General features: G+C 40.2%; 1 protein-coding gene across 1 annotated transcript in view; it reads left to right on the top strand.

Annotated features, from left to right (window-relative positions):
* Positions 1–25,787, top strand: part of SLC27A2 (solute carrier family 27 member 2) — a 53,021-nt gene that overhangs the window by 20,410 nt on the left and 6,824 nt on the right. Inside the window, exons 4-7 of the mRNA XM_029238628.1 lie at positions 1,293–1,417; positions 14,046–14,240; positions 24,208–24,298; positions 24,911–25,109. Coding sequence (XP_029094461.1) covers positions 1,293–1,417; positions 14,046–14,240; positions 24,208–24,298; positions 24,911–25,109 — 610 coding nt within the window. The remainder of the gene's footprint in view (positions 1–1,292; positions 1,418–14,045; positions 14,241–24,207; positions 24,299–24,910; positions 25,110–25,787) is intronic.

The following is a 25,787-nucleotide window of genomic DNA, read 5'->3' as shown; positions in this document are numbered from 1 at the left end:
AGTATTTTTTTAAATTTCTCCTAAAATATTGGGCTTTTGTATATTTAGGAGTAGAAATAAACTAATAACATGAAAAGTATTTGTGACATTTTTTAATTTCACTTTACTACATTTCATACCTATCGTTAGATTGGATATGATAGATATATTGTTTTTACCCATTGTATTAGTTTCCTATTGCTACTGTAATAAATTACCACAAACCTAGTGGTTTAAAACAACACAGGTTTATTCTCTTACTGTTTTGAAAGTCAGAAGTCCTAAAATCAAGATGTCAACAAGGCTGCATTTCTTCTGGAAGCTCTAGGGAAGAATCCATTTTCTTGCCTTTCCCAGTGTCTGGAGGCTGCCTGCATTCTTTGGCTTGTAGCCCCTTCTTTCGTCTTCAAACATTTCACTCCAATCTTTTGTTTCTGTCATCCTTTCTCCTTCTGCCCTTGATCTTCTTGACTTCCCCTTATAAGCACCCTTGTGATTACATTGGGCTCTCGCAGACAATCCAAAATAATCTTCCCATTTCAAGATCCTTAATTTAATCACATCCACATAGTCCCTTTTGTCATGTAAGGTAGCAGAGTCACAGGTTCTAGGGATTAGGATGTGGATGTCTTTGGGAACCATTATTCTGTCTATATCACCCATCAAAGAAGAATATCACGTGCTTGCTGAAGACCCTGGCTCTCCATCGCTTATAAAACTGTCAGGCTCCTCCACCTGGCACTTACAAACTCTCCAGGATTGCACCCCTAGCTGCTTCCCCAGGTTCATCTCCCTTGACCCACCCAGCCTTCACCACTCTAGTCACAGGCCAGCAGAGTCTTGGCCATCCCCCAACCTTCTGGACTGTTCTGTCTTTATGTTCCTGCTTTTTCCTCCACCAGGAATTCTCTCATCTTTCTCGATATTCACTTCTCAAGACCTAATTCAAATCCTATGCCTTTTCTCAGCACTTGCCCCCAAGCAGAATTAGTCTACACACACACACACACACACACACACACACACACACACACACACGTGCACCCTTAGGGCCTCACTGAACCTTGTTTATTGCACACTGACTCTTAGAAAAACGTGTGTCTTCTCCCCCATTAGATTGGAAGCTCCTATAGGACAAAACTGTGTCTTATTTATTTATTTTTGCATTGAATATAATTGGTACCTAATACTTGTTTGCAAATATAATTCATATATAAATTTTTTTTAATTTATAAATTTCAAAAGTGACAAATATAATTAGGGACTTTTTTGGTAGCATTTCTTTATTAGTACTTTCTATGCCTTCTCTGTAGGTGCTACTGTCGTTTTGCGGTCCAAATTTTCAGCCAGCCAGTTTTGGGATGACTGCAGAAAATATAACATCACTGTCATTCAGTATATCGGTGAACTGCTTCGGTATTTATGCAACTCTCCCCAGGTAACACTTCCCATGTTTCATTATCTTTTCGAAATGCATAAGATGGGAATTCAAGTCACTTTGGGTCATGCTAGGTTTCAGCTGCTTCTTGTATATCGGTTTTCAGTTTACACAAGTTACTTTTCATGATAAAGAGCCTGGCACCACACCTACCACAGGGGATTTACCAGATGGCAGCTGCTGTAATAACATTATTATTCCCTACCTTTGTACCTGTTTTCACATCTGACCCTCTACCTAGCATATCCTCTGCTTCTTTCTCTACCTGTTTAAACCCTACTCACGGTCAAAGCCCAGTTCAAATGATACCTCATATGTTAAACTTATTTGGGTCACCCCAACAAAAGTCATTGCTCCCTTCCCCTACCTCATTTGTTTTCTCCTCCTTTGTGGCCCTTGTCAGGTTGCAGGTGTTTGTCTTCATGCCTCCCATCCTCCCTAGGCTGTAAAATCTTCGATGGCAGGGACCGCATCTTATCTCCCTGCCCTCTCTTATACCACAGGCATGCAGGAAACTTTTACTTAATGTTGCTTAATGAATAAACCCCCATATGGCTTTGAAACCATCTGACAAAATCTGTTACCAAGCTTAGAACAGATACCCCAAAGGTAAGTAACTCCAAGGGCTTTGGATCTGCCCTATTTGCAGATATCCAGATACCTTGAAGGGGTTGTTTGAAAGAGTTCCTTCTGCCCAGTCCCTCAGCTCTCATCAGAGAAGGAAGCCTGCCTGGGGACCAGATGAAGGTTTCTCAACAGTGGCACTGCTAATATTTGTGGCCAATTTATTTTTTGCTGTATGGACTTATCCCATGCACTATAGGATGTATAGTAGCATCTTTGGCCTTTACCCAGGACATGCCAGTGGTACCCTCCCCATCCCCCCAGGTTGTGATAATCAAAATGTCTTCAGACATTGCCAGATGTCCCCTGGCAGGCAAAATCAACCCCAGATGAGAACCACTAGACTATATAATGCAGTAAACTCACAAGATTCTACTTTCTTTAATCCTTTCACTCATCATAAGAAAACAAACTCAAAGGATCACTAAGTTGATCAACTGCTATTTATAAGAAACTCTTATGTTCAATTTGTATACAGGCTACCTCAGAGATATTGCAGATTCAGTTCCAGACCACCACAATAAAGTAAATATCACAATAAAGCAAGTCACGTGAATTTTTTTGCTTCCCAGTGTACATAAAGTTATGTTTATACTATACCGTAGTTTAAGTGTGCAATAGCATTATATCTTTAAAATGCAGTGTACATACCTTAATTTTAAAATACTTTATTACTAAAAATGTTAACGATCATCTGACAATACCAGTTTGCTAAAAACCTTCAATTTGTAAAAAAAAAAAAAAATTGCAGTATCTGCAAAGTACAATAAAGCGAGATATGCTGTAACAGAAGCAGTGTAACATAAAGAATTATAAGATGCTCTTGCCTTAGTTCTTTCTCTCCTCACTTCATTCAGTCTCTGCCCACATGTGACCTCATAAAAGAGACCCCTCCTACAAATTCTCAAACATACCACCCTACCCCTTACCATGCATCTCGTGGGTTACTGCTTTTCGTGGCACTGTCACTTCTGACATAGTGCATGTTTATATGACTGTTATCTTTCTCCTCCAGTTAAATGAAAGCTCCATGCACCAGGAACTTTGTTGATTGCCAGATCCCCAGCACCGAGATCTGTATCTGGCACATCCTATGTGTCAACAAATTTTGCTGAATGAACCTCTAAATTCTTGCCCCTGAAAGATGTATAACTGACTTGAGGGAAGTAATGTGTTCCCCCAAGATGTTTGGGCTTAGCACATATTATTCTGATTCAGGGGGTACATTCAACAGATTTATGAGGGTCATAATTAGCTGTAAGCTGGGTGAGGACCTTTTCCATAGCACTGGGTGAATCTTCGGGACATTATGTTAAGTGAAATAGCTAATCACAAAAAGATGAACAGTGTATGATTCCACTTATATGAGGTACTTAGAGTATTCAGAATCATAGAGACAGAAAGTAGAATAGTGGCTGCTTAGGGCTGCAGGGAAGGGGGGAATAGGGAGGTTAATGGGTATGGAGTTTCCATTTTACAAGATGAAAGGAGTTATGGATATGGATGATTGTGATGGTTGCATAACATTATGAACGTATTTAATACCACTGAACTGTACAGATAAAATAGTTGAGAGTAAATTTTACATTGTATGTATTTTACCACAATTAAAAAAAATCACAGGAGACCCAGGTTCTATGAATTTAAAGGGAGCTTAAAGAAAGATTGTATCAAAAGGACTTCTCAGAAGTTGATACAGACAATCCTGCAGTCTGCGGAATGGAAACCACAATCACAGAAAGTTAAACAAAATGAAAAGGCAGAGGATTATGTCCCAGATGAATGAACAAGATAAAACCCCAGAAAAACAACTAAGTGAAGTGGAGATAGGCAACTTTCCAGAAAAAGAATTCAGAATAATGATAGTGAAGATGATCCAGGATCTCAGAAGAATGGAGGCAAGGATCAAGAAGATGCAAGAAACATGTAAGAAAGACCTAGATGAACTAAAGAACAACCAAACAGAGATGAACAATACAATAACTGAAATGAAAAATACACTAGAAGGAATCAATAGCAAGAATAACTGAGGCAGAAGAACAGATAAGTGACCTGGAAGACAGAATGGTGGAAATCACTGCTGTGGAACAGAATAAAGAAAAAAAAGAAAAGAAATGAAGACAGTCTAAGAGACCTCTGGGACATTAAATGCACCAACATTTGCATTATAGGGGTCCCAGAAGGAGAAGAGATAGAGAAAGAACCTGAGAAAATATTTGAAGAGATAACTGCTGAAAACTTCCCTAACATGGGATACAAAACAGTCACCCAAGTCCAGGAGGTACAGAGAGTCCCAGGCAGGATAAACCCAAGGAGGAACATGCCGAGACACATAGTAATCAAACTGACAAAAATTAAAGACAAAGAAAAAATATTAAAAGCAACAAGGAGAAAATGACAACATACAAGGGAACTCCCATAAGGTTAACAGCTGATTTCTCAGCAGAAACACTGCAGACCAGAAGGGAGTGGCATGATATATTTAAAGTGATGAAAGGGAAGAACCTACAACCAAGAATAGTCTACCCAGCCAGGCTCTCATTCACACTTGATGGAGAAATCAAAAGCTTTACAAACAAACCAAAGCTAAAGAATTCAGCACCACCAGACGAGCTTTGCAACAAATGCTAAAGTAACTCCTCTAGGCGAGAAAGAGACCAGCAACTTAAAACAACCTTGTACATATATAGACTGCTATATCAAAACCTCATGGGAACAGCAAACCCAAAAACTACAATAGATACAAACACAACACTAAAGATGGTCATCAAACCATAAGAGAAGAGAACTAAAGAGGAAGGGAAGAAAAAAGACCTACAAAAACAAACCCAAAACAATTAAGAAAATGGCAATAGGAACATACATATCAATAATTACCTTAAATGTAAATAGATTAAATGCTCCAACCAAAAGACACAGACTGGCTGAATGGATACAAAAACAAGACCTGTATATTTGCTGTCTACAAAAGACCCACTTCAGACCTAGAGATGTATACAGACTGAAAGTGAAGGGATGGAAGAAGGTATTCCATGCAAATGGAAATCACAAGAAAGAGGGAGTAGCAATACTCATATCAGACAAAATAGACTTTAAAAAAAGATTGTTATAAGAGACAAAGAAGGTCACTACATAATGATCAAGAGATCAAGAAGAAGTTATAACAAGTCTAAATATATATGGACCCAACATAGGAGCACCTCAATATATAAGGCAAATACTAAGAGCCATAAAGGGAGAAATTAACACAGTAGTTGTGGGGAACTTTAACACCCCACTTTCATCAATGGACAGATAGAAAATCAGAAACCCAGACAGAAAATCAATAACAAAACACAGGCCTTAAATGACACATTGGACCAGATGGACTTAATTGAAATTTATAGAGTTCCATCCCAAAGCAGCAGAATACACATTCTTCTCAAGTGCACACGGATCATTCTCCAGGACCTGACCACGTGCTGGGCCACCAAGTGAGCCTTGGTAAATTTAAGAAAATTTAAATCATATCAAGCATGTTTTCCAGCCACAATGCTATAGATTAGAACTACAAGGAAAAAAACTGTAAAAAACACAAACACTTAATTGTGTTTGGAGGCTAAACAATATGCTACTAAACAATCAATGGATCACTGAAGAAATCAAAGAAGAAATCAAAAAATACCTAGAGACAAATGAAAATGAAAGCAAAACGATTCAAAAGCTATGGGATGCAGCAAAAGTGGTTCTAAGAGGGAAGTTTATAGCAATACAATCTTACCTCGGGAAACAAGAAACATCTCAAATAAACAACCTAACTTTACAGCTAAAGAAACTAGAGAAAGAAGAACAAACAAAACTTAAAGTTAGTAGAAGGAAAGAAATCAAAGATCAGAGCAGAAATAGAGATAAAGAAAGAAAATGATAGCAAAGATCAATGAAACTAAAAGCTGTTTCTTTGAAAAGATAAAGAAAATTGATAAACCTTTAGCCAGACTCATCAAGAAAAAAAGGGAGAGGATTCAAATCAATAAAATTGGAAATGAAAAAGGAGAAGTTACAACTGACACCACAGAAATACAAAGGATCATAAGAGAGTACTACAAGCAACTGTATGCCAATAAAATGGGCAACCTGGAAGAAATGGACAAATTCTTAGAAAGGTACAATCTCCCAAGACTGAACCAGGAAGAAATAGAAAATATGAAACAGACCAATCACAAGTACTGAAATTGAAACTGATTTTAAAACTCCCAACAAAGAAAAGTCCAGGACCTGATGGCTTCACAGGCAAGTTCTATCAAACATTTAGAGAAGAGCTAACACTTATGCATCTGAAACTGTTCCAAAAAATTGCAGAGGAAGGAAAACTCCCAAACTCATTCTGAGGCCACCATCACCCTGATATGAAAACCAGACAAAGATACCACAAAAAAAGAAAATTACAGGCCAAAGTCACTGATGAACATAAGCACAAAAATCTTCAGCAAAATACTAGCAATCCAAATCCAACAATACATTAAAAGGATCACACAGCATGATCAAGTGGAGTTTATCCCAGGGATACAAGGAAATGAATCAGTGTGATACATCACATCAACAAATTGAAGAATAAAAACCATATGATCGTCTCAATAGACGCAGAAAAATCTTTTGACAAAATTGAGCACCCTTTTATGATAAAGACTCTCCAGAAAGTGGGCATACAGGAAACCTACCTCAACATAATAAAAGCCATATACAACAAACCTACAGCTAACATCATACTCAACGGTGAAAAGCTGAAAGCATTGCCTCTAAGATCAGGTACAAAACAAGGATGTCCACTCTCACCACTTTTATTCAACATAATGTTGGAAATCCTAGCTCCAGCAATCAGAGAAGAAAAAGAAATAAAAGGAATCCAAATTGGAAAAGAAGTTAAACTGTCACTGTTTGCAGATGACATGATTCTATACATAGAAAATCCCAAAGATGCTACCAGAAAACTACTAGAGTTCATCAATGAATTTGGTAAAGTTGCTGGTTACAAAATTAATGCACAGAAATCTGTTGCATTTCTATACACTAACAACAAAAGATCAGAAAGAGAAATTCAAGAAACAATCCTATTTACCATCACATCAAAAAGAATAAAATACGTAGGAATAAACCTACCTAAGGAGACAAAAGACCTGTACTCTGAAAACTATAGTAAGACACTGATGAAAGAAATCGAAGACGACACAAACAGATGCAAGGATATACCATGTTCTTGGATTGGAAGAATCAATATTGTCAAAATGACTTTACTATTGAAGGCAATCTACAGATTCTATGTAATCTCTATCAAATTACCAATGGCATCTTTCACAGAACTGGAACAAAAAATCTTAAAATTTGGTGTTTGGAAGGGGAAATAAGATAGACCAGAACCCTGAAACAGCTGAATAGACTCAGCTCACCTCCCTTGTGTTGTCTGCCTTCCCTCCAAAATTAGGTAACCTCTGTGGTCCTTTCCCAGCCTAAAATGTCTGTCTCTGCACCATCTCCATTCAGATAGAAAACAGAATGGAGGGGGGACTTCCCTGGTGGTCCAGTGGTTAAGACTTCATCTTCCAATGCAGGGGATGTGGGTTTGATCCCTGGTTGGGGAACTAAGATCCCACATGCCTCGTGGCCAAAAAACCAAAGCATAAAACAGAAGCAATGTTTTAACAAATTCAATAAAGACTTTAAAAATGGTCCACATCAAAAAAATCTTTAAAAGAAAGAAAACAGAATGGAGGGGTGTGTAGCAGCACAGAGTAGAGAGTGGCCAGTTTGTCCAGGACAGGGGTAGACCAGGGGAAAGAGGGACAGAGAGCAGAATCAGGGTAGGTTTGCCAGAGAGGTGAGTTTTGAAGGGTGCAGAAAAGTTTTCCAGCCATGCAGGGAAAGAAGGGCTAATGACTAGCTGGAACAGCATGGCAGAGCAGTGGAATAAAGCACCTGCCATATTGGGAACTGCAAGCAGCATGGCAGGAGGCGAGACTGATTGGCTGGGCCAGGTAACAAGAGTTTTACTGTTCTGAGACTCAAGTGTGAATGTGATAAAGCACCATGAAACAGCCTGAGAGTGATGTGGGAGGTGGTTTTTAAAGACAATCCCTTTGGGTACAGTGGGAAGATACACTAGACACAGAAAGCCCTCTTCTGTAAAACAAAGAGGTTGAATTTCACCCTTTTACTCCTGTCAATGGGTGCTTTCTTTTCTCCTCAGGGAGTCAAGCAGAAGTATAGCATATTAGTTGTTAAGGACATGGACTCAGGAATTTTTCTAAGGTGGTGAATAGCTTCTGCCCTTTCACCCCTTGGAAGTCTTCCCCAAAACGAGGAGGACAAGAAAAAGCCACACAAGCTCTATCATCCTAGAAACTAAGAGACATTGCAACCAGGAACTACATAGTACAGAGAGCTGAAAGATGAAGGTCATTGCCATAGCAGGGCTGAGAGGGGTGAACCTTGAGAGGCAATTACCAACAAGAAGGAAGCTGATTGACTTCCTAAAGCCTGAGAAATTGGAGGTACCAAATACAACTGAAGTTTGGATGAGGTACCAGGCTTGAAAACAGGAGAATTTTTGAAAGTCTGTGTATGAAACAGCTATACCTACTGCTCCCATATCCCACTTCTGTAGGAGACAGGAGGCTTATTCTCTGGAGAAAAGCTAGAGAAGCTTTGAACTCAAGGATCCCAAGAGCAGAGGAGGGCAGCGGTGAGGCACTGAGAGCAGAGATTGAGTAACTGTCTACTACTGACCAGGGAGACCCCAGCTCCCTTCCCCTGCCCAGCTTCCAGAACTCCAGTAGTCAGTTTATGCTTGCAGGCAAGAGAGAAGAGGAGGGTTATGCTTAGGAAGAACTAAACATTCTCAGAAAAGAAACTGGACATTGGCTCACTGCCCCATTAGCAGACAGTGCAGCCAACCTGGCAACAGCCCCTACCTACCACACAAAATGGCTCAAACATCTTTTTGTTGCTTTACTTCTAAATATGAACAGATACCAAAGGAAAGCCTCTAACAGGAAAGATCATTTTCTAAAAAGAAGAAAAAGCAGCATCAATTCAAAGAGCAGGAGAAGACTTCCAGAAATCAATAATTAATATTCTTAGAAATATTAGAGATTTTATATCCATTAAACAAAAATAGTATGCTATCAAAAAACAAAACAGGGTAAGACCTCCTGAAAGATAAAAATATGATTTAAAAATTACTTAATCCATAGAAAGTTTGGAAGATAAAGTTGAGAAATCTTACAAAAAATTGGAGGAAAGACAAAGTGATGGACATGAGGAGAGACAAAATAAAAAAATTAGAGGATCAATCCAAAAGATCCAATATCTGATTAATAGGAAATAGGGAAAAGGATAGTGAAAATGGAGAGGAAATTATTCAAGAAATAATACAATAAAACTTCCCAAAACTGAAAGACAGATTGAAAGGGCTAATTGAGTACCTAATAAAATGAGTGGAATTTTTTTTTAATTCTTAAAATATACTATGATGATACTTAAGACTATCAAAAAAAGAGAGAGAGGGACTTCCCTGGTGGCACAGTGGTTAAGAATCCACCTGCCAGTGCAGGGGACACGGGTTCAATCCCAGGTCCCGGAAGATCCCACATGCCGCGGAGCAACCAAGCCCGTGCACCACAACTACTGAGCCTGTGCTCTAGAGCCCGCGAGCCACAACTACTGAGCCCACGGGCCACAACTACTGAAGCCCATGTGCCTAGAGCCCGTGCTCCACAACAGGAGAAGCCACCACACTGAGAAGCCCACGCATTGCAATAAAGAGTAGCCCCCACTTGCCACAACTAGTGAAAGCCCGCATGCAGCAACGAAGACCCAACACAGCCAAAAATAAAATTATTTAATTGATTAATTATTTTAAAATGATTGCCTATTTAAAAAAAGAGAAACAGAGAAGATTCTATAAGAATAACAGTTGACTTGCCAACAGCAACACTCAAGCTGGTAGCTACAGGGAGCAGTGCCTTCAAAATTCTAAGTAAACGCTATTACCTATCCAGAATTTCATATCCAACCAAATTATCAATCAAGTATAAAATAAGAATATTTTCAGACATTCAGAGTCTCAAAAAAATCTTACCTCCTGTATACCCTCCTTTAGGAAGTTCTTATAGAAAGTATTCCACCCAAATAGGAGAGTAAAAAAAGAAAAAGGAAGACACAAGATCCAGGAAATAGAGGCAAAGGGTATCCCCAGGCCTGGGAAACAACTCATCCAGATTGGAGCAAAAGGATAAAAGGAAGAAAAATGGAAAAAAGGAAATTATATCGTCTGATAGAAGGAGGAACATTGTATTTAGATGCTTTTGGAGGGTAAGGAAAGAACTACAAACAGAAACTAAGAAAATGAAGCAAAGGGGCAGGGAGGAAATTAATCCCAGGAAAAACAAACATTTGTTCAAGAATTTGTTCATAGTATATTATACTTAGCTCATCAGTGGTGGATTAGGGGCAAAGTAATGTGAGCACTGAATATTGATTTAACCAAAAATTGTGATATCGAAAAATTGGGAGAGAGCTTAATCCCCATCCAGCACAATAGGAAATCAGTAAGTAATGTCTAAAGTGATTAATCAAAAGATAGTGGTATAAGCATTTAATTTAGAAATATGCAGGTGAGAAGAAACAGCTACAGGGGTTAAAAATGTCTGCCTCTGGGTGGTAGGCTGAAGGCAAAGGATGAGGACAGATAAGTGCAATAACATTTCTTCACGTAAGTCTTTCAGTACTATTTGGTTCTTAAACTCTGTGTGTGTGTCGCTTTTTTTTTTGACTAAGGAAAGGAGTGCTCTCCAAAGTCATGTAGATTTGGATTTGAATTTGGGGACAACTGTGTTTCTACCTGTGTGATCTTGGGCAAATTATTTTAAACTTCTCAAAGCTCCGTTTCCTCAATTGTAATATGAGGCAAATACTTGATTACCTCTCACATTTCAGTAGGGCTCCTTAGAACCTTAAGATAATGCAGGGCAATTGCCTGGTACATAGCAAAGCCCTCAGCAAAAGTCTTCTGCTTCCTCTGATTACCTGGTGCCCCGTACCCTCTCTGGACACCCTGATCTCTCACCCTTCATCAGTCATTCAATCCATGGTGGATTAAAATCCCCCAGGTGTGTCTGCATGTTGCACCTCACCTCTAATGTAGAATAGAACGTTCGATCTTTGTTAAAGAAAAATGAGGTGACCCTTGACCTTTGGGGAGTGGCTTTGGTGGTGAGGAAATACCGTTTCTTCTTTTGGAGAAACACCAGTACTCTCAGGCCCTGGTGAGCAAAAGCTTAGATGAGAACCAGACATCTCTGAAGCCTCCAGGGCCTCTTGGTTTGTGTCCACAAACATTTCCAGCCTACAGCCTTAATCCCTTCTGCTGGTGTAATAAGATCCCTCAGTTTATGATGAAAACTAAGCTGATGGCATTGTGACTGTGAGCCCAGCTACCTGGCACCCGCAGGTGACAGCTGCACCTCTGAGGCTGGCCCGCTTCCCGCATCTCCAGAGCACTGCTGCCTCCTGCACCATAAACCCTGCCCTGGTGCTGATGTCCCGGCCATTAACTGTTTGAACAAGGAAGTTGAGGGTTTCCTGGTGGAGGTTATTTCTTCTTTTACTGCAGGAATTGCACTATATGCAAAGCACAGGTCCAGGCACGGTGGATGATAGAGAGAGAGATTACGCCTCAAAGGAGCTTACAGTCTAATGGGAGAGATAAATGTTCACCACCCATTAGACAAGGAAATGAACTAAGAGGGTGATTGTGGGCTGCATATAGAAGAAGTAAGGTCTCTGGTCTACACACTGGAATGCTACTTTGGAGCTTCTCACGCAGGCCTGGGACCAAGTCAACCCCAGGTCAGGTGGTTATTTTCAAGCAAAAGTAAGTATTCCACAAATATTTGTGATGGTTTATTCTCAGAGTGGCAGTGAGGGACAGCAGTGTGGGGGGCAAGGGTAGCCTCTGGAAATCTGACAATCCTTGCTGAGGAGAGTCGTACCTTATGGACAGGATGACCCTATAAACCACTATCCAGGGGGCTTCCCTGGTGGTGCAGTGGTTGAGAGTCCGCCTGCCGATGCAGGGGACACGGCTTCGTGCCCCAGTCCAGGAAGATCCCACATGCCACGAAGCGGCTGGGCCCGTGAGCCATGGCCACTGAGCCTGAGCGTCTGGAGCCTGTGCTCCGCAATGGGAGAGGCCACAACAGTGAGAGGCCCGCCTACCACACACACACACAAAAAAAAAACAGCAGAAAAACACTATCCAAACAGGGACATTTGAGAATTAAAGGAGTGTCATTAATAAGCACATCAGGACATCAGGTGTAAACCAGGATCAGCCCTGGCAAACCAGATATATAGTCTCCTGACTTAAAAGTACTTAATAATTAGAAAAGGGAATTGATTCAGTGACTTAGGGACCGATAGAGCCGATGAAGAGAATAGGTTCCCACTCAGCCAGAACAAATAAGTTCATGCAGGTTCAGAAGGCTTCTCAGGTAAGTCTCCTCAACACCCTGGTTAAGAAACATTGGGACAACACGCCTAGTCTCTCTCTCTCTACACATTTCCTCCTCAAAAAGACGGCACAAGGGGCCCAGTTTTAACTAGTGAAAGGTATCGTCCGCCTCTCTGATTAGGACTCCTGAAAGAACCTCACCACCTGAGTTTTGACCAAGGAGCTACTTAAAAATTAAATGCATACATGCTGCTCCACGGGCTCCTTGGCTTCTCTCACTTGGAAACCAATTCAAGGTTTGTTTGGTTTGGTTTCTAACTGCCGTATCAAAGGTCCTCTCCTTGTCAGAGAACTGCCAGCCTCTCTCTGCAAACGTTTTTTTTAAAAAAGGATCTCTTATTCCAAAATCACTTCACAGTGATTTCACAGAGTAGGAAATAAGGTACAAAATACTCCTTAGAACATTTGCTCTTTTAAGCAAGTTGCTGTTCAGTCAAAGAAATTCACATTTGATAGGAGAGGAGAATCCTAGTTACCTGGCACTTCTACCCCACTCCGTCCTATTTTCTGTTAGAGTAGAGGTCATCAAGTTACAGATTTTGCAAGTTAAAATTATACTTATTTACCTGTCCCTCCCTCCAGGCTGTGATCTCCTGACATCACATCAAATGCCTTATTAATATAAAATATCATTAAAATTACCCAAGGTTTGGACATATTTGTAGGGCCTCATAAATGGAAAGCAGACCAGCCCTCATCCCCCTCTCTTGCTCATACAAGCTCTGCTTTCAGTTCTTATACCCAAAACAGCCTTTCCTTTGTGATTTTTATTTATAGCAAAGCATATTCCTCCCAGGCCACCTCAGGCAACTGGGAGCCAGCTTCCTCTCTCTCTTCCGCTTCCCATCCCATCAGAACAGTTTCATTGTGCTGGTTCAGCTCTACCTGCTCTTGTGACCACTGGGTCTATCTGTTAGACGAACGCATGATCAAGAGTCTTCTCTCCAGTCCCGCCAGGCCCTCACATGAATTCTCTTGAATGACTGTAGAAAATGATTCTCTCTTTTTGCCTGGACTGTGTTCCCATTTTCTTCGTCACAGTCAAGTGAAGATTATCACTTCAGATTGTGTCAGTCTCTGACAGACCTCTCCCATGGGGCCTTTCCTTTCTGGCAATTCACTGAGGTCCACCAGCCTCATCACGAAAACAATCAACACATGACTTAAGCTTTAGGTTGGATGTGGGTTAAATGCTGGCATCACTTAGTTCCGTCAAGTGACAAATCAAAATGGGAAAATCCAAGCCTTTCAACTATTAAATCAGAGTTCCCACTGTCGGCCCATACTGTGTGTGTCGGTAGGCGGGGGGAGGTGTAATATGTGTGGATGACAGAAAAGGCATGCACTAAGGCCAGCTCATAACCAACAAAAATATGTAGAAACATAAAGGCCACTATTAATATGTAAGTACAAGCTCCAAAGATGTTTCAGCTTGGTCTCTTCTTCGTCCCGCTACAGAAACCAAACGATCGTGACCATAAAGTGAGAATGGCATTGGGAAATGGCTTGCGAGGAGATGTGTGGAGAGAATTCATCAAGAGATTTGGGGACGTTCACATTTATGAGTTCTATGCTTCCACTGAAGGCAATATCGGATTTATGAATTACACGAGAAAAGTCGGTGCTGTTGGAAGAGTGAACTACCTACTGAGAGTAAGCACATTGAAAACTGAGGGCAGCCAGCTTTCAGCACATGGAGATTTCTTAAAAGCTATGGCATGATGATGTTATCATCAGAATCCCATGCAGTCTCAGAGCCATGGCCCATTCATATCACCAGGAGAGGTTTTGCTCAGCTCTGTGACAATGACCTAAAAATGACAGGCTCCTCGAATTTTAAAATATTAATTTCTGTTAATAACAACCCATTATGCCTTTGCCATCTGCAACTTGTGTGAAGTCTTCCAATGCCATTTATACTTGTATTTGTTAAAACACCTGAAGGTTACCAGTTCTGTATGTTTACTATACACCGTGAAATGTGGTACTTCCCTTTCATCACACTGTACGTTACCACCACCAGGGGAATTTTTTATACATATAGGTGCAGGGGCCCCATCCCCTGAGCTTTGGATTCAATTGTTCTGAGCGGCGGCCCAGGCATCAGTGTTTTCTTAAAGCTGTTCAGCCAGGGTTAAGAACCACTCCTTCAAGATAAGCAGGGTGCATCCGAGTTGTAGGATCTTGTAAACATTTGTTTTCACCTAGTAACTACACCAGAAAGATATTTCTTATGTGTAAGCCAGCTCTCACAGCATTCTCTTTTCCCTCTCATTTTATTGCCTCACCTCCAGACAATCTCTTTGCCTTTTATTGTGCTCGAGCAGTCAGTCTTCCAGATGACCACCTATTCTGCAAAATTCCAGAAATATTCAGCAAATGCTGAACCTTCACTTGCTTGAGCAGTCATTACTGTGGTTATGCCTTGGGCAGCTCATCCTGCCTGGGCATGAAACAGCCACACCAGAGCTCCCAGGCAACCTGTGCCCCCGGGGACTGACCAGCAAAGTACAGAGGACAATAGTCCATGTGCATAAGAGACCTGGCCCAAGAGATCAAATTCCACTACCATCACAGACTAGCCCAAAGTCATGCCCTTTGTGTTCCTTAGGCCTCAACTTCAGAATCTATAAAAGAGACAGAAAGAGAAAATATAGAGCCTAGTGCCTGGCCCAAACTCAGTGTAATAAGGGAAGAGAGTTCTTGAAAGGATTACATTAAATAGGATATAACCCAATGCCTGTCATATAATAGCCTTGAAGAGTTATTAGTTGTAAAGTTTACTACTGTTCCATTCCTTGTATTCTGGCCTGATCTCCAGGCATTCCCAAGTCCAAGGAACCTCTCTAACAACAGCCAAACCTACACTACACATGTCCCTCCACTGTGCTCCACACCTGCGCCATCCAATACAGTAGCCACTAGCTACATGTAGCTATTTAAATTATGTAAACTTTTAATCAGTTCTTCATTCACCCTAGCCACATTTCAAGTGCTCAGTAGCCACATGTGTTTAGTGATGACCACATTGAGTAGTACAGTTATAGGACATTTCCATCATCACAGAATATTCTACTGGGAAGCACCACTACAGACTGAGAATCAATTTCCTACTCCCCACTGGAATCGCTGCTGAGAGGGTTAATCTTCTCTAGTTAGCATCAGGCCAACCTGAACCAGCCCAAACCTTGGATACCCAGGCTAAATGCAGTTCACAACAAGAGACGGCAGAAAGCTGAGCTGAGGCTTGGTGCAAGCTATCTATGTTGTCACTACTAACCCTCAGAAAACGTAAGTTGTAGGGAAACTTTCATTTCAAACTAAACCTGAGGACCCGAGAAATTGATGCTGTATATTACTAGTTCTTTGCTTCTCATCCATTGATTGCCATGTTTTATTGTCAGTTTTTCTACTTTAAACAAAACCACATATTTTAACTAGAAAAAAAGGAAGACGATGACCCTGCATTTGATGAGGAAAAAAGCATTACTTACCAACCCAAAATTTTTACATTCTTGCAAATAAACAAGATCTACATTTGTTGAATATGAATGCTATTCGGTTTCTAATGGTTAACTGCTACTACCAAAGCATGTGATTGGTTAATTTATCATACAGATTTGAAAACAAATTTGAAATGGACATAGTAATCATGGTTAATAATTAAATCTAAACACTGTCACATTTGTATTTTGCTGCCAATATAGAAAATAGTATACTTATTGCTCTTACTGAATTAAATTTAAATTCTTATGCCTTTGAATTATAGTAACATGAAATATGGTGGAATTTTAATAATTTTATAGCCATGGGCATGAAACAAAGTATACCATTATATCATTGAATCTTAAATGTATTGGAGAACATGTCCCTGGAATGCGAAACATCTAACAGTAGTGGAATAAGGTTAAACGAGATTTTTTTATAACATTTTTATTGGAGCATAATTGCTTTACAATGGTGTGTTAATTTCTGCTTTATAACAAAGTGAATCAGTTATACATAAACATATATCCCCATATCTCTTCCCTCCTGTGTCTCCCTCTATCCCACCCTCCCGATCCCACCCTTCAAGCTGGTCACAAAGCACTGAGCTGATCTCCCTGTGCTATGTGACTGCTTCCCACTAGCTATCTATTTTACATTTGGTAGTATATATATATCCATATATACACTACCACTCTCTCACTTTGTCCCAGCTTACCCTTCCCCCTCCAGTGTCCTCAAGTCCATTCTCTAGTAGGTCTGCGTCTTTATTCCCGTCATGCCACTAGGTTCTTCATGACCATTTTTTGTTTCTTTTTTAGATTCCATATATGTTAGCATATGGTATTTGTTTTTCTCTTTCTGACTTACTTCACTCTGCATGACAGACTCTAGGTATATCCACCTCACTAGAAATAACTCAATTTTGTTTCTTTTTATTGCTGAGTAATATTCCATTGTATATATGTGCCACATCTTCTTTATCCATTCATCTGTTGATGGACACTTAGGTTGCTTCCATGTGCTGGCTATTGTGATACATGACTGTTGGCAATGAACATTGTGATACATGACTGTTTTTGAATTATGGTTTTCTCAGGGTATATGCCCAGTAGTGGGATTGCTGGGTCGTATGGTAGTTCTATTTTTAGTTTTTTAAGGAACCTCCATTGGCTGTATCAATTTACCACCAACAGTGCAAGAGGGTTCCCTTTTCTCCACACCCTCTCCAGCATTTATTGTTGGTAGATTTTTTAATGATGGCCATTCTGACTGGTGTGAGGTGATACCTCATTGCACTTTTGATTTGCATTTCTCTAATGATTAGTGATGTTGAGCATCCTTTCATGTGTTTGTTCGCTATCTGTATATCTTCTTTGGAGAAATGTCTATTTAGGTCTTTTGCCCATTTTTGGATTGGGTTGTTTGTTTTTCTGATATTGAGCTGCATGAGCTGCTTGTAAATTATTGAGATTAATCTTTTTTCAGTTTCTTCATCTGCAAATATTTTCTCCCATTCTGAGTGTTGTCTTTTCACCTTGTTTATGTTTCCTTTGCAGTGCAAAAGCTTTTAAGTTTCATTAGGTCCCATTGTTTATTTTTGTTTTTATTTCCATTTCTCTAGGAGGTGGGTCAAAAAGGATCTTGCTGTGATTGTTGTCAGAGTGTTCTGCCTATCTTTTCCTCTAAGAGTTTTATAGTGTCTGGCCTTACATTTAGGTCTTTAATCCATTTTGAGCTTGTTATTGTGTATGGTGTTAGGGAGTGTTCTAATTTCATTCTTTTACATGTAGCTATCCAGTTTTCCCAGCACCACTTATTGAAGAGGCTGTCATTTCTCCATTGTATGCTCTTGCCTCCTTTGTCAAAAATAAGGTGACCATATGTTCATGGGTTTATCTCTGGGCCTTCAATCCTGTTCCATTGATCTATATTTCTGTTTTTGTCCCAGTACCATATTGTCTTGATTACTTTAGCTTTGTAGTATAATCTGAAGTCCAGGAGCCTGATTTGTCCAGCTCCGTTTTTCTTTCTCAAGATTGCTTTGGCTATTCAGGGTCTTTTGTGTTTCCATACAAACTGTGAAAGTTTTTGCTCTAGTTCTGGGAAAAATACCATTTGTAATTTGATAGGGATTGCATTGAATCTGTAGACTGCTTTGGGTAGTATAGTCATTTCCACAATGTTGAATCTTCCAATCCAAGAACATAATATATCTCTCCATCTGTTTGTATCATCTTTAATTTCTTTTATCAGTGTCTTATAATTTTGTGCATACAGGTCTTTTGTGTCCTTAGGTAGGTTTATTCCCAGCTATTTTATTCTTTTTGTTGCAATGGTAAATAGGAGTGTTTTCTTAATTTCTCTTTCAGATTTTTCATCATTAGTGTATAGGAATGCCAGAGATTTCTGTGCATTAATTTTGTATCCTGCAAATTTACCAAATTCATTGATTAGCTCTGGTAGTTTTCTGGTCGCATCTTTAGGATTTTCTATGTATAGTATCACGTCATCTGCAAACAGTGACAGTTTTACTTCTTCTTTTCTGATTTGGATTCCTTTTATTTCTTTTTCTTCTCTGATTGCTGTGGCTAAAACTTCCAAAACTATGTTGAATAATAGTGGTGAGAGTGGGCAACCTTGTCTTGTTCCTAATCTTAGCAGAAATGGTCTTAGTTTTTCACCATTGAGAATGATGTTGGCTGTGGGTTTGTCATATATGGCCTTTATTATGTTGAGGTAAGTTCCCTCTATGCCTACTTTCTGGAGAGTTTTTATCATAAATGGGGGTTGAATTTTGTCAAAAGCTTTTGCTGCATCTATTGAGATGATCATATGGTTTTTATCCTTCAATTTGTTAATATGGCGTATCAGACTGATTGATTTGTGTATATTGAAGAATCCTTGCATTCCTGGAATAAACCCCACTTGATCATAGTGTATGACCCTTTTAATGTGCTGTTGAATTCTGTTTCCTAGTATTTTGCTGAGGATTTTTGCATCTATGTTCATCAGTGATATTGGCCTGTAATTTTCTTTCTTTGTGACATCTGTGTCTGGTTTTGGTATCAGGGTGATGGTGGCCTCATAGAATGAGCTTGGGAGTGTTCCTCCATCTGCTATATCTTGGATGAGTTTGAGAAGGATAGGTGTTAGTTCTTCTCTAAATGTTTGATAGAATTCTCCTGTGAAGCCATCTGGTCCTGAGCTTTTGTTGGTTGGAAGATTTTTAATCACAGTTTCAATTTCAGTGCTTGTGATTGGTCTGCTTATATTTTCTATTTCTTCCTGGTTCAGTCTCGGAAGGTTGTGCTTTTCTAAGAATTTGTCCATTTCTTCCAGGTCGTCCATTTTATTGGCATAGAGTTACTTGTAGTAATCTCTCATGATCCTTTGTATTTCTGCAGTGTCAGTTGTTACTTCTTCTTTTTTCTTTTCTAATTCTATTGATTTGAGTCTTCTCCCTTTTTTTCTTGATGAGTCTGGCTAATGGTTTATCAATTTTGTTTACCTTCTCAAAGAACCAGCTTTTAGTTTTATTTGCTATCATTGCCTTCATTTCTTTTTCATTTATTTCTGATCTGATCTTTATGATTTACTTCTTTCTGCTAACTTTGGGGGTTTTTTGCTCTTCTTTCTCTAATTGCTTTAGGTGTAAGGTTAAGTTGTTTATTTGAGATGTTTCTTGTTTCTTGAGGTAGGATTGTATTGCTATAAACTTCCTTCTTAGAACTGCTTTTGCTGCATCCCATAGGTTTTGCGTCATCGTGTTTTCATTGTCATTTGTTTTTAGGTATTTTTTGTTTTCCTCTTTAATTTCGTCAGTGATCTCTTGGTTATTAAGTGGTGTATTGTTTAGCCTCCATGTATTTCTGTTTTTTACAGAATTTTTCCTATAATTGATATCTAGTCTCATAGCATTGTGGTTGGAAAAAACACTTGATACAATTTCGATTTTTTAAAATTTACCAAGGCTTGTGACCTTGGTAATTAATTTTAATTTACCATATCTTGTGACCCAAGATATGATCTATCCTGAGAATGTTCCATGAGCACTTGAGAAGAAAGTGTATTCTGTTGTTTTTGGATGGAATGTCATATAAATATCAATTAAGCCCATCTTGTTTAATGTATCATTTAAAGCTTGTGTTTCCTTATTTATTTTTATTTTGAATGATCTGTCCATTGGTGCAAGTGGGGTGTTAAAGTCCCCTACGGATTGTGTTACCATCGATTTCCCCTTTTATGGCTGTTAGTATTTGCCTTATGTATTGAGGTGCTCCTATGTTGGGTGCATAAATATTTACAATTGTTATATCTTCTTCTTGGATCGATCCCTTGATCATTATGTAGTGTCCTTCTTTGTCTCTTCTAATAGTCTTTGTTTAAAAGTCTATTTTGTCTGATATGAGAATTGCTACTACAGTTTTCTTTTGATTTCCATTTGCATGGAATATCTTTTTCCATCCCCTCACTTTCAGTCTGTTTGTGTCCCTAGGTCTGAAGTGGGTCTCTTGTAGACAGCATATATACGGGTCTTGTTTTTGTATCCATTCAGCCAGTCTATGTCTTTTGGTTAGAACATTTAATCCATTTACATGTAAGGTAATTATCGATATGTATGTCCCTATTACCATTTTAATTGTTTTGGGTTTGTTATTATAGGTCTTTTCCTTCTCTTGTGTTTCCTGCCTAGGGAAGTTCCTTTAGCATTTGTTGTAGAGCTAGTTTGGTGGTGCTGAATTCTCTTAGCTTTTGCTTGTATGTAAAGATTTTAATTTCTCTGTCGAATCTGAATGAGACCCTTGCTAGGGAGAGTAATCTTGGTTGTAGGCTTTTCCCTTTCATCACTTTAAATATGTTCTGCCACTGTCTTCTGGCTTGCAGAGTTTCTGCTGAAAGATCGGCTGTTAACCTTATGGGGATTCCCTTGTATGTTATTTGTTGTTTTTCCCTTGCTTCTTTTAGTATTTTTTCTTTGTATTTAATTTTTGATAGTTTGATTAATATGTGTCTTGGCATGTTTCTCCTTGGATTTATCCTGTATGGGACTCTCTGTGCTTCCTGGACTTGGGTGGCTATTTCCTTTCTCATATTAGGGAAGTTGTCAACTATAATCCCTTCAAATATTTCTCAGTCCCTTTCTTTTTCTCTTCTTCTGGGACCCCTATAATTCAAATGTTGGTGTGTTTAATGTTGTCCCAGAGGTCTCTGAGACTGTTTTCAATTCTTTTTTCTTTATTCTGCCCTGCAGCAATTATTTCCACTATTTTATCTTCCAGGTCACTTGTCCGTTCTTCTGCCTCAGTTATTCTGCTATTGATTCCTTCTAGAGAATTTTTAATTTCATTTATTGTGTTGTTCATCATTGTTTGTTTGCTCTTTACTTCTTCTAGGTCCTTTATAAACGTTTCTTGTATTTTCTCCATTCTATTTCCAAGATTTTGGATCATCTTTACTATCATGACTCTGAATTCTTTTTCAGGTAGACTGCCTATTTCTTCCTCATTTGTTAGGTCTGGTGGGTTTTTACCTTGCTCCTGCATCTGCTGCGTATTTCTCTGTCTTCTCATTTTGCTTAACTTACTGTGTTTGTGGTCTCCTTTTCACAGGCTGCAGGTTTGTCGTTCACATTGTTTCTGGTGTCTGCCCCAGTGGGTTAGGTGTGTTTAGTGTGTTGTGTAGCCTTCCTGGTGGAGGGGACTGGTGCCTGTGTTCTGGTAAATGAGGCTGGATCTTGTCTTTCTGGTGGGCAGGACCACAACCGATGGTGTGTTTTGGGGTGTCTGTGACCTTATTATGATTTTAGGCAGCCTCTCTGCTAATGGGTGGGGCTGTGTTCCTGTCTTGCTAGTTGTTTCGCATGGGTTGTCCAGCACTGGAGCTTGCTGGTCATTCAGTGGAGCTGGGTCTTAGCGTTGAGACAGATATCTCTGGGAGACCTCTCATCAATTGATATTATGAGGGTCTGGGAGGTCTCTAGCGAACCAATGTCCTGAACTCGGCTCTCCCACCTCAGAGGCACAGGCCTGACACCTGGCCGGAGCACCAAGACCCTATCAGCCACATGGCTCAGAAGAACAGGGAGAAAAAAAGAAAGAAAATAGTAAAATAAAAGAAAGTTATTATAATTAAAAATAATTACTAAAAACAAAAATTAAAAATAAAAAAGGAAAGAAAGAAGAGAGCAACCAAACCAAAAAAGAAATCCACCAATGATAACAAGCTCTAAAAACTAACTGTAGTTAAAGAAAGAACAACAAGAAAAAAAGCGGACAGACAGAGCCCTAGGACAAATGGTAAAAGCAAAGCTATACAGACAAAATTACAGAAAGAAGCATACCCATACACACTCACAAAAAGAGAAAAAGGAATAAAAAATATATATTATTGCTCCCAAAGTCCACTGCCTCAATTTAAGATGATTCTTTGTCTATTCAGGTGTTCCACAGATGCAGGGTACGTCAAGTTGATTGTGGAGATTTAATCCACGGCTCCTGAGGCTGCTGGGAGGGATTTCCCTTTCTCTTCTTTGTTCGCACAGCTCCGGGGGTTCAGCTTTGGATTTGGCCCCACCTCTGCATGTAGGTCGCCTGAGGGCGTCTGTTCTTTGCTCAGACAGGATGGTGTTAAAGGAGCAGCTGAATCAGGGGCTCTGGCTCACTCAGACCAGGGGGAGGGAGGGGTACGGATGCAGGGCAAGCCTGCGGCGGCAGAGGCCAGCATGACGTTGCACCAGCCTGAGGCGCGCCGTGTGTTGTCCCCGGGAGGTTGTCCCTGGATCACGGGACCCTGGCAGTGGCGGACTGCACAGGCTTCCGGGAGCGGAGGTGTGGATAGTGACCTGTGCTTGCACACAGGCTTCTTGGTGGTGGCAGCAGAGGCCTTAGCATCTCATGCCCGTCTCTGGGGTCCGCGCTGATAGCCACGGCTCGCGCCCGTCTCTGGGGCTCATTTAGGCGGTGCTCTGAATTCCCCTCTCCTCACGCACCCCGAAACAATGCTCTCTTGCCTCTTAGGCAGGTCCAGACTTTTTCCCAGACTCCCTCCCGGCTAGCCGTGGCGCACTAACCCCTTCAGGCTGTGTTCACGCCGCCAGTCCTCTCCCTGCACTCCGACCGAAGCCCGAGCCTCAGCTCCCAGACCCCACCCGCCCCGGCGTTTGAGCAGACAAGCGTCTCGGGCTGCTGAGTGCCGGTCGGCACCTATCCTCTGTGCGGGAATCTCTCCGCTTTGCCCTCCGCACCCTGTGACTGCGCTCTCCTCTGCGGCTCCAAAGCTTCCCCCCTGCGCCAGCCACAGTCTCGGCCCGTAAAGGGGCTTCTAGTGTGTGGAAACCTTTCCTCCTTCACAGCTCCCTCCCACTGGTGCAGGTTCCGTCCGTATCCTTTTGTCTCTGGTTATTCTTTTTTCTTTTGCCCTACCTGTGTACGTGGGGAGTTTCTTACCTTTTGGGAAGTCTGAGGTCTTCTACCAGCATTCAGTAGGTGTTCTGTAGGAGCAGTTCCACGTGTAGATGTATTTCTGATGTATTTGTGGGGAGGAAGGCGATCTCCACATCTCACTCCTCCGCCATCTTGAAGGTCTCCCCTAAACAAGATTTTAAAAGCCCACATGTGATGTGTCCACCAAAACACATGCATGAGAATGTTCATAACAGCTTTATATTTAATAGTCTAAAACTAGAAACATCCAAATGTCTATTAACAGGAGAAGAGATAAATAAATTGTGGTATATTCATACAAGGAAAGTTGCATGGCAATAAAAAGTACACCACTGACACAAACACCAACAGGGAGAGATGGATATCACAGACATTATGCTGAGTGAAAGCAGCAGATACTAAGGCATGTATTTATTTCACTTATTTGATGCTTAAGACTACTTGATGGCAATAAAAGTCAGAATAGTGACTTGACAGAAAGGGGCAGGAGGAAACTTCTTACGGTAATGAAAACGTTTAGTATCTTGATCTGGGCAGTAGTTACATAAGGGTATGCATATGCAAAAATTCATCAAGCTGTACACTTAAAGTATGTGCACTTTGTATGCTTTATGTATGCTATGCCACAATAAAAAAGAAAAAGTTGTGAAAGAATATGTGCTCAGAATGATCCATTTTAATTTTGCTAGAAAGTCGTAACTTATGAGCTGATTAAATATGATGTGGAGAAAGATGAACCCGTTCGAGATGGAAATGGATATTGCATCAAAGTTCCCAAAGGTACAGTGGATTTTTGTTCAATTAACCTGTGCCTTTTCTTACCTTAACCAAGTGACTCTTAAGAACTAACATATCACAGCTAAAATGAACACATGGTAAAATTTATCAGAGTGGGGGAAAAAAAGAGGTTTATTTTCGTACTCTCGGAAATAGATAAATTCCAAAAGATAGTAATTTACCACTACACGTAATATAACTATAATTTGAAAGCTAGCTTAATAATTTCTTGATTATTAGGTAAGCATTTTGCAGAAGCGGATATGTAATTATGGTTGCAAAACTACGGTTAGCTTGAGCGGGCCTTTCCTTTAAGCTTAAACTACTATGCGTTTGTCTAATTGTGTGTGTAAATCATTATTCAGTGAAAGATTAGTATTAAAAGAATTACAAATGTGTGGCCATAGAGAATAATGTACTGTGTGTGTGTGCATGGTGTATATATGTGTGTATATGATGTACATGGAAATACATGTACACATGCATGTAAAATGACTCTTCCTGCAGCCAGCTTGTTGCCACTGGGTTGTATGGCATCAGTTTTAAAAGAAGGTTAATACTAAAAGTTGCCTACTGCTAGTACATAAAATAACAATTTACTTTCTTCTGTCTTAGGTGAAGTCGGACTCCTGGTTTGCAGAATCACACAACTCACACCATTTAGTGGCTATGCTGGAGGAAAGACACAGACAGAGAAGAAAAAACTGAGAGATGTCTTTAAGAAAGGAGACCTCTATTTCAACAGTGGAGATCTCTTAATGATGGACCACGAAAATTTTATCTACTTCCATGACAGAGTCGGAGATACATTCCGGTTGGTTTCTCTGAATTATTGAGCCAAAATCAAACACATGCACAATTTGGCTTACTCCTAAATTAGAGTCGCATTCCACTTTGGTTATGGTACTCCATTTCCTTCTGTCTCTTTGGCGTGTCAATTCAACCTCCTGTATTCCCAGAAAACAAGGAGCAAAATACATGGGGTATCACTCTGCAATGCATAGTTATCTTGGTTGAGCAACACCAGATGAAACTAGGAGAGAAAACCTGTGTCTGATTTTGGGCACCTAAATAACTTAGTCCGTCCAATTCCTCCCATTTATCCTCAATTATTACCAGTCACTCAGTTCAGCCAGGGATTTTCATACTGTTTCCAATCATGAGGCTTTTTCTCAGATAAAATAAAATGCAAGTTAATGTAAAGCTGATCTAGTTGAAGAGGAGGTGAGGGTTCTGAGCCCCATCTGCTCCTGTCCCTCCCACTCTCCATTCCCAGATGGTTTCCCACAGAACCCACAAGTCGGCACAGTGGAGTTTGAAAGTCATCGTAATAGACCATGAAATTAATTCTCAGCAACAGCATGGTCCTCCAGCTTCATGACACTTCTGTTTAACCAGCTTCCTTCCCGTATAAACTCCCTCAGGCCAGACCCTGTGTCTGCTTGTTCGCCCCCCAGCACCTAGTACAGTGATTACTTTTTGCATGAATGAA

Source organism: Monodon monoceros, unplaced genomic scaffold (assembly GCF_005190385.1).
Source record: "Monodon monoceros isolate NGI ecotype Baffin Bay Population unplaced genomic scaffold, NGI_Narwhal_1 Super_Scaffold_21, whole genome shotgun sequence".
Taxonomy (NCBI): domain Eukaryota; kingdom Metazoa; phylum Chordata; class Mammalia; order Artiodactyla; family Monodontidae; genus Monodon; species Monodon monoceros.
This window is presented reverse-complemented; position numbering and strand designations above follow the sequence as displayed.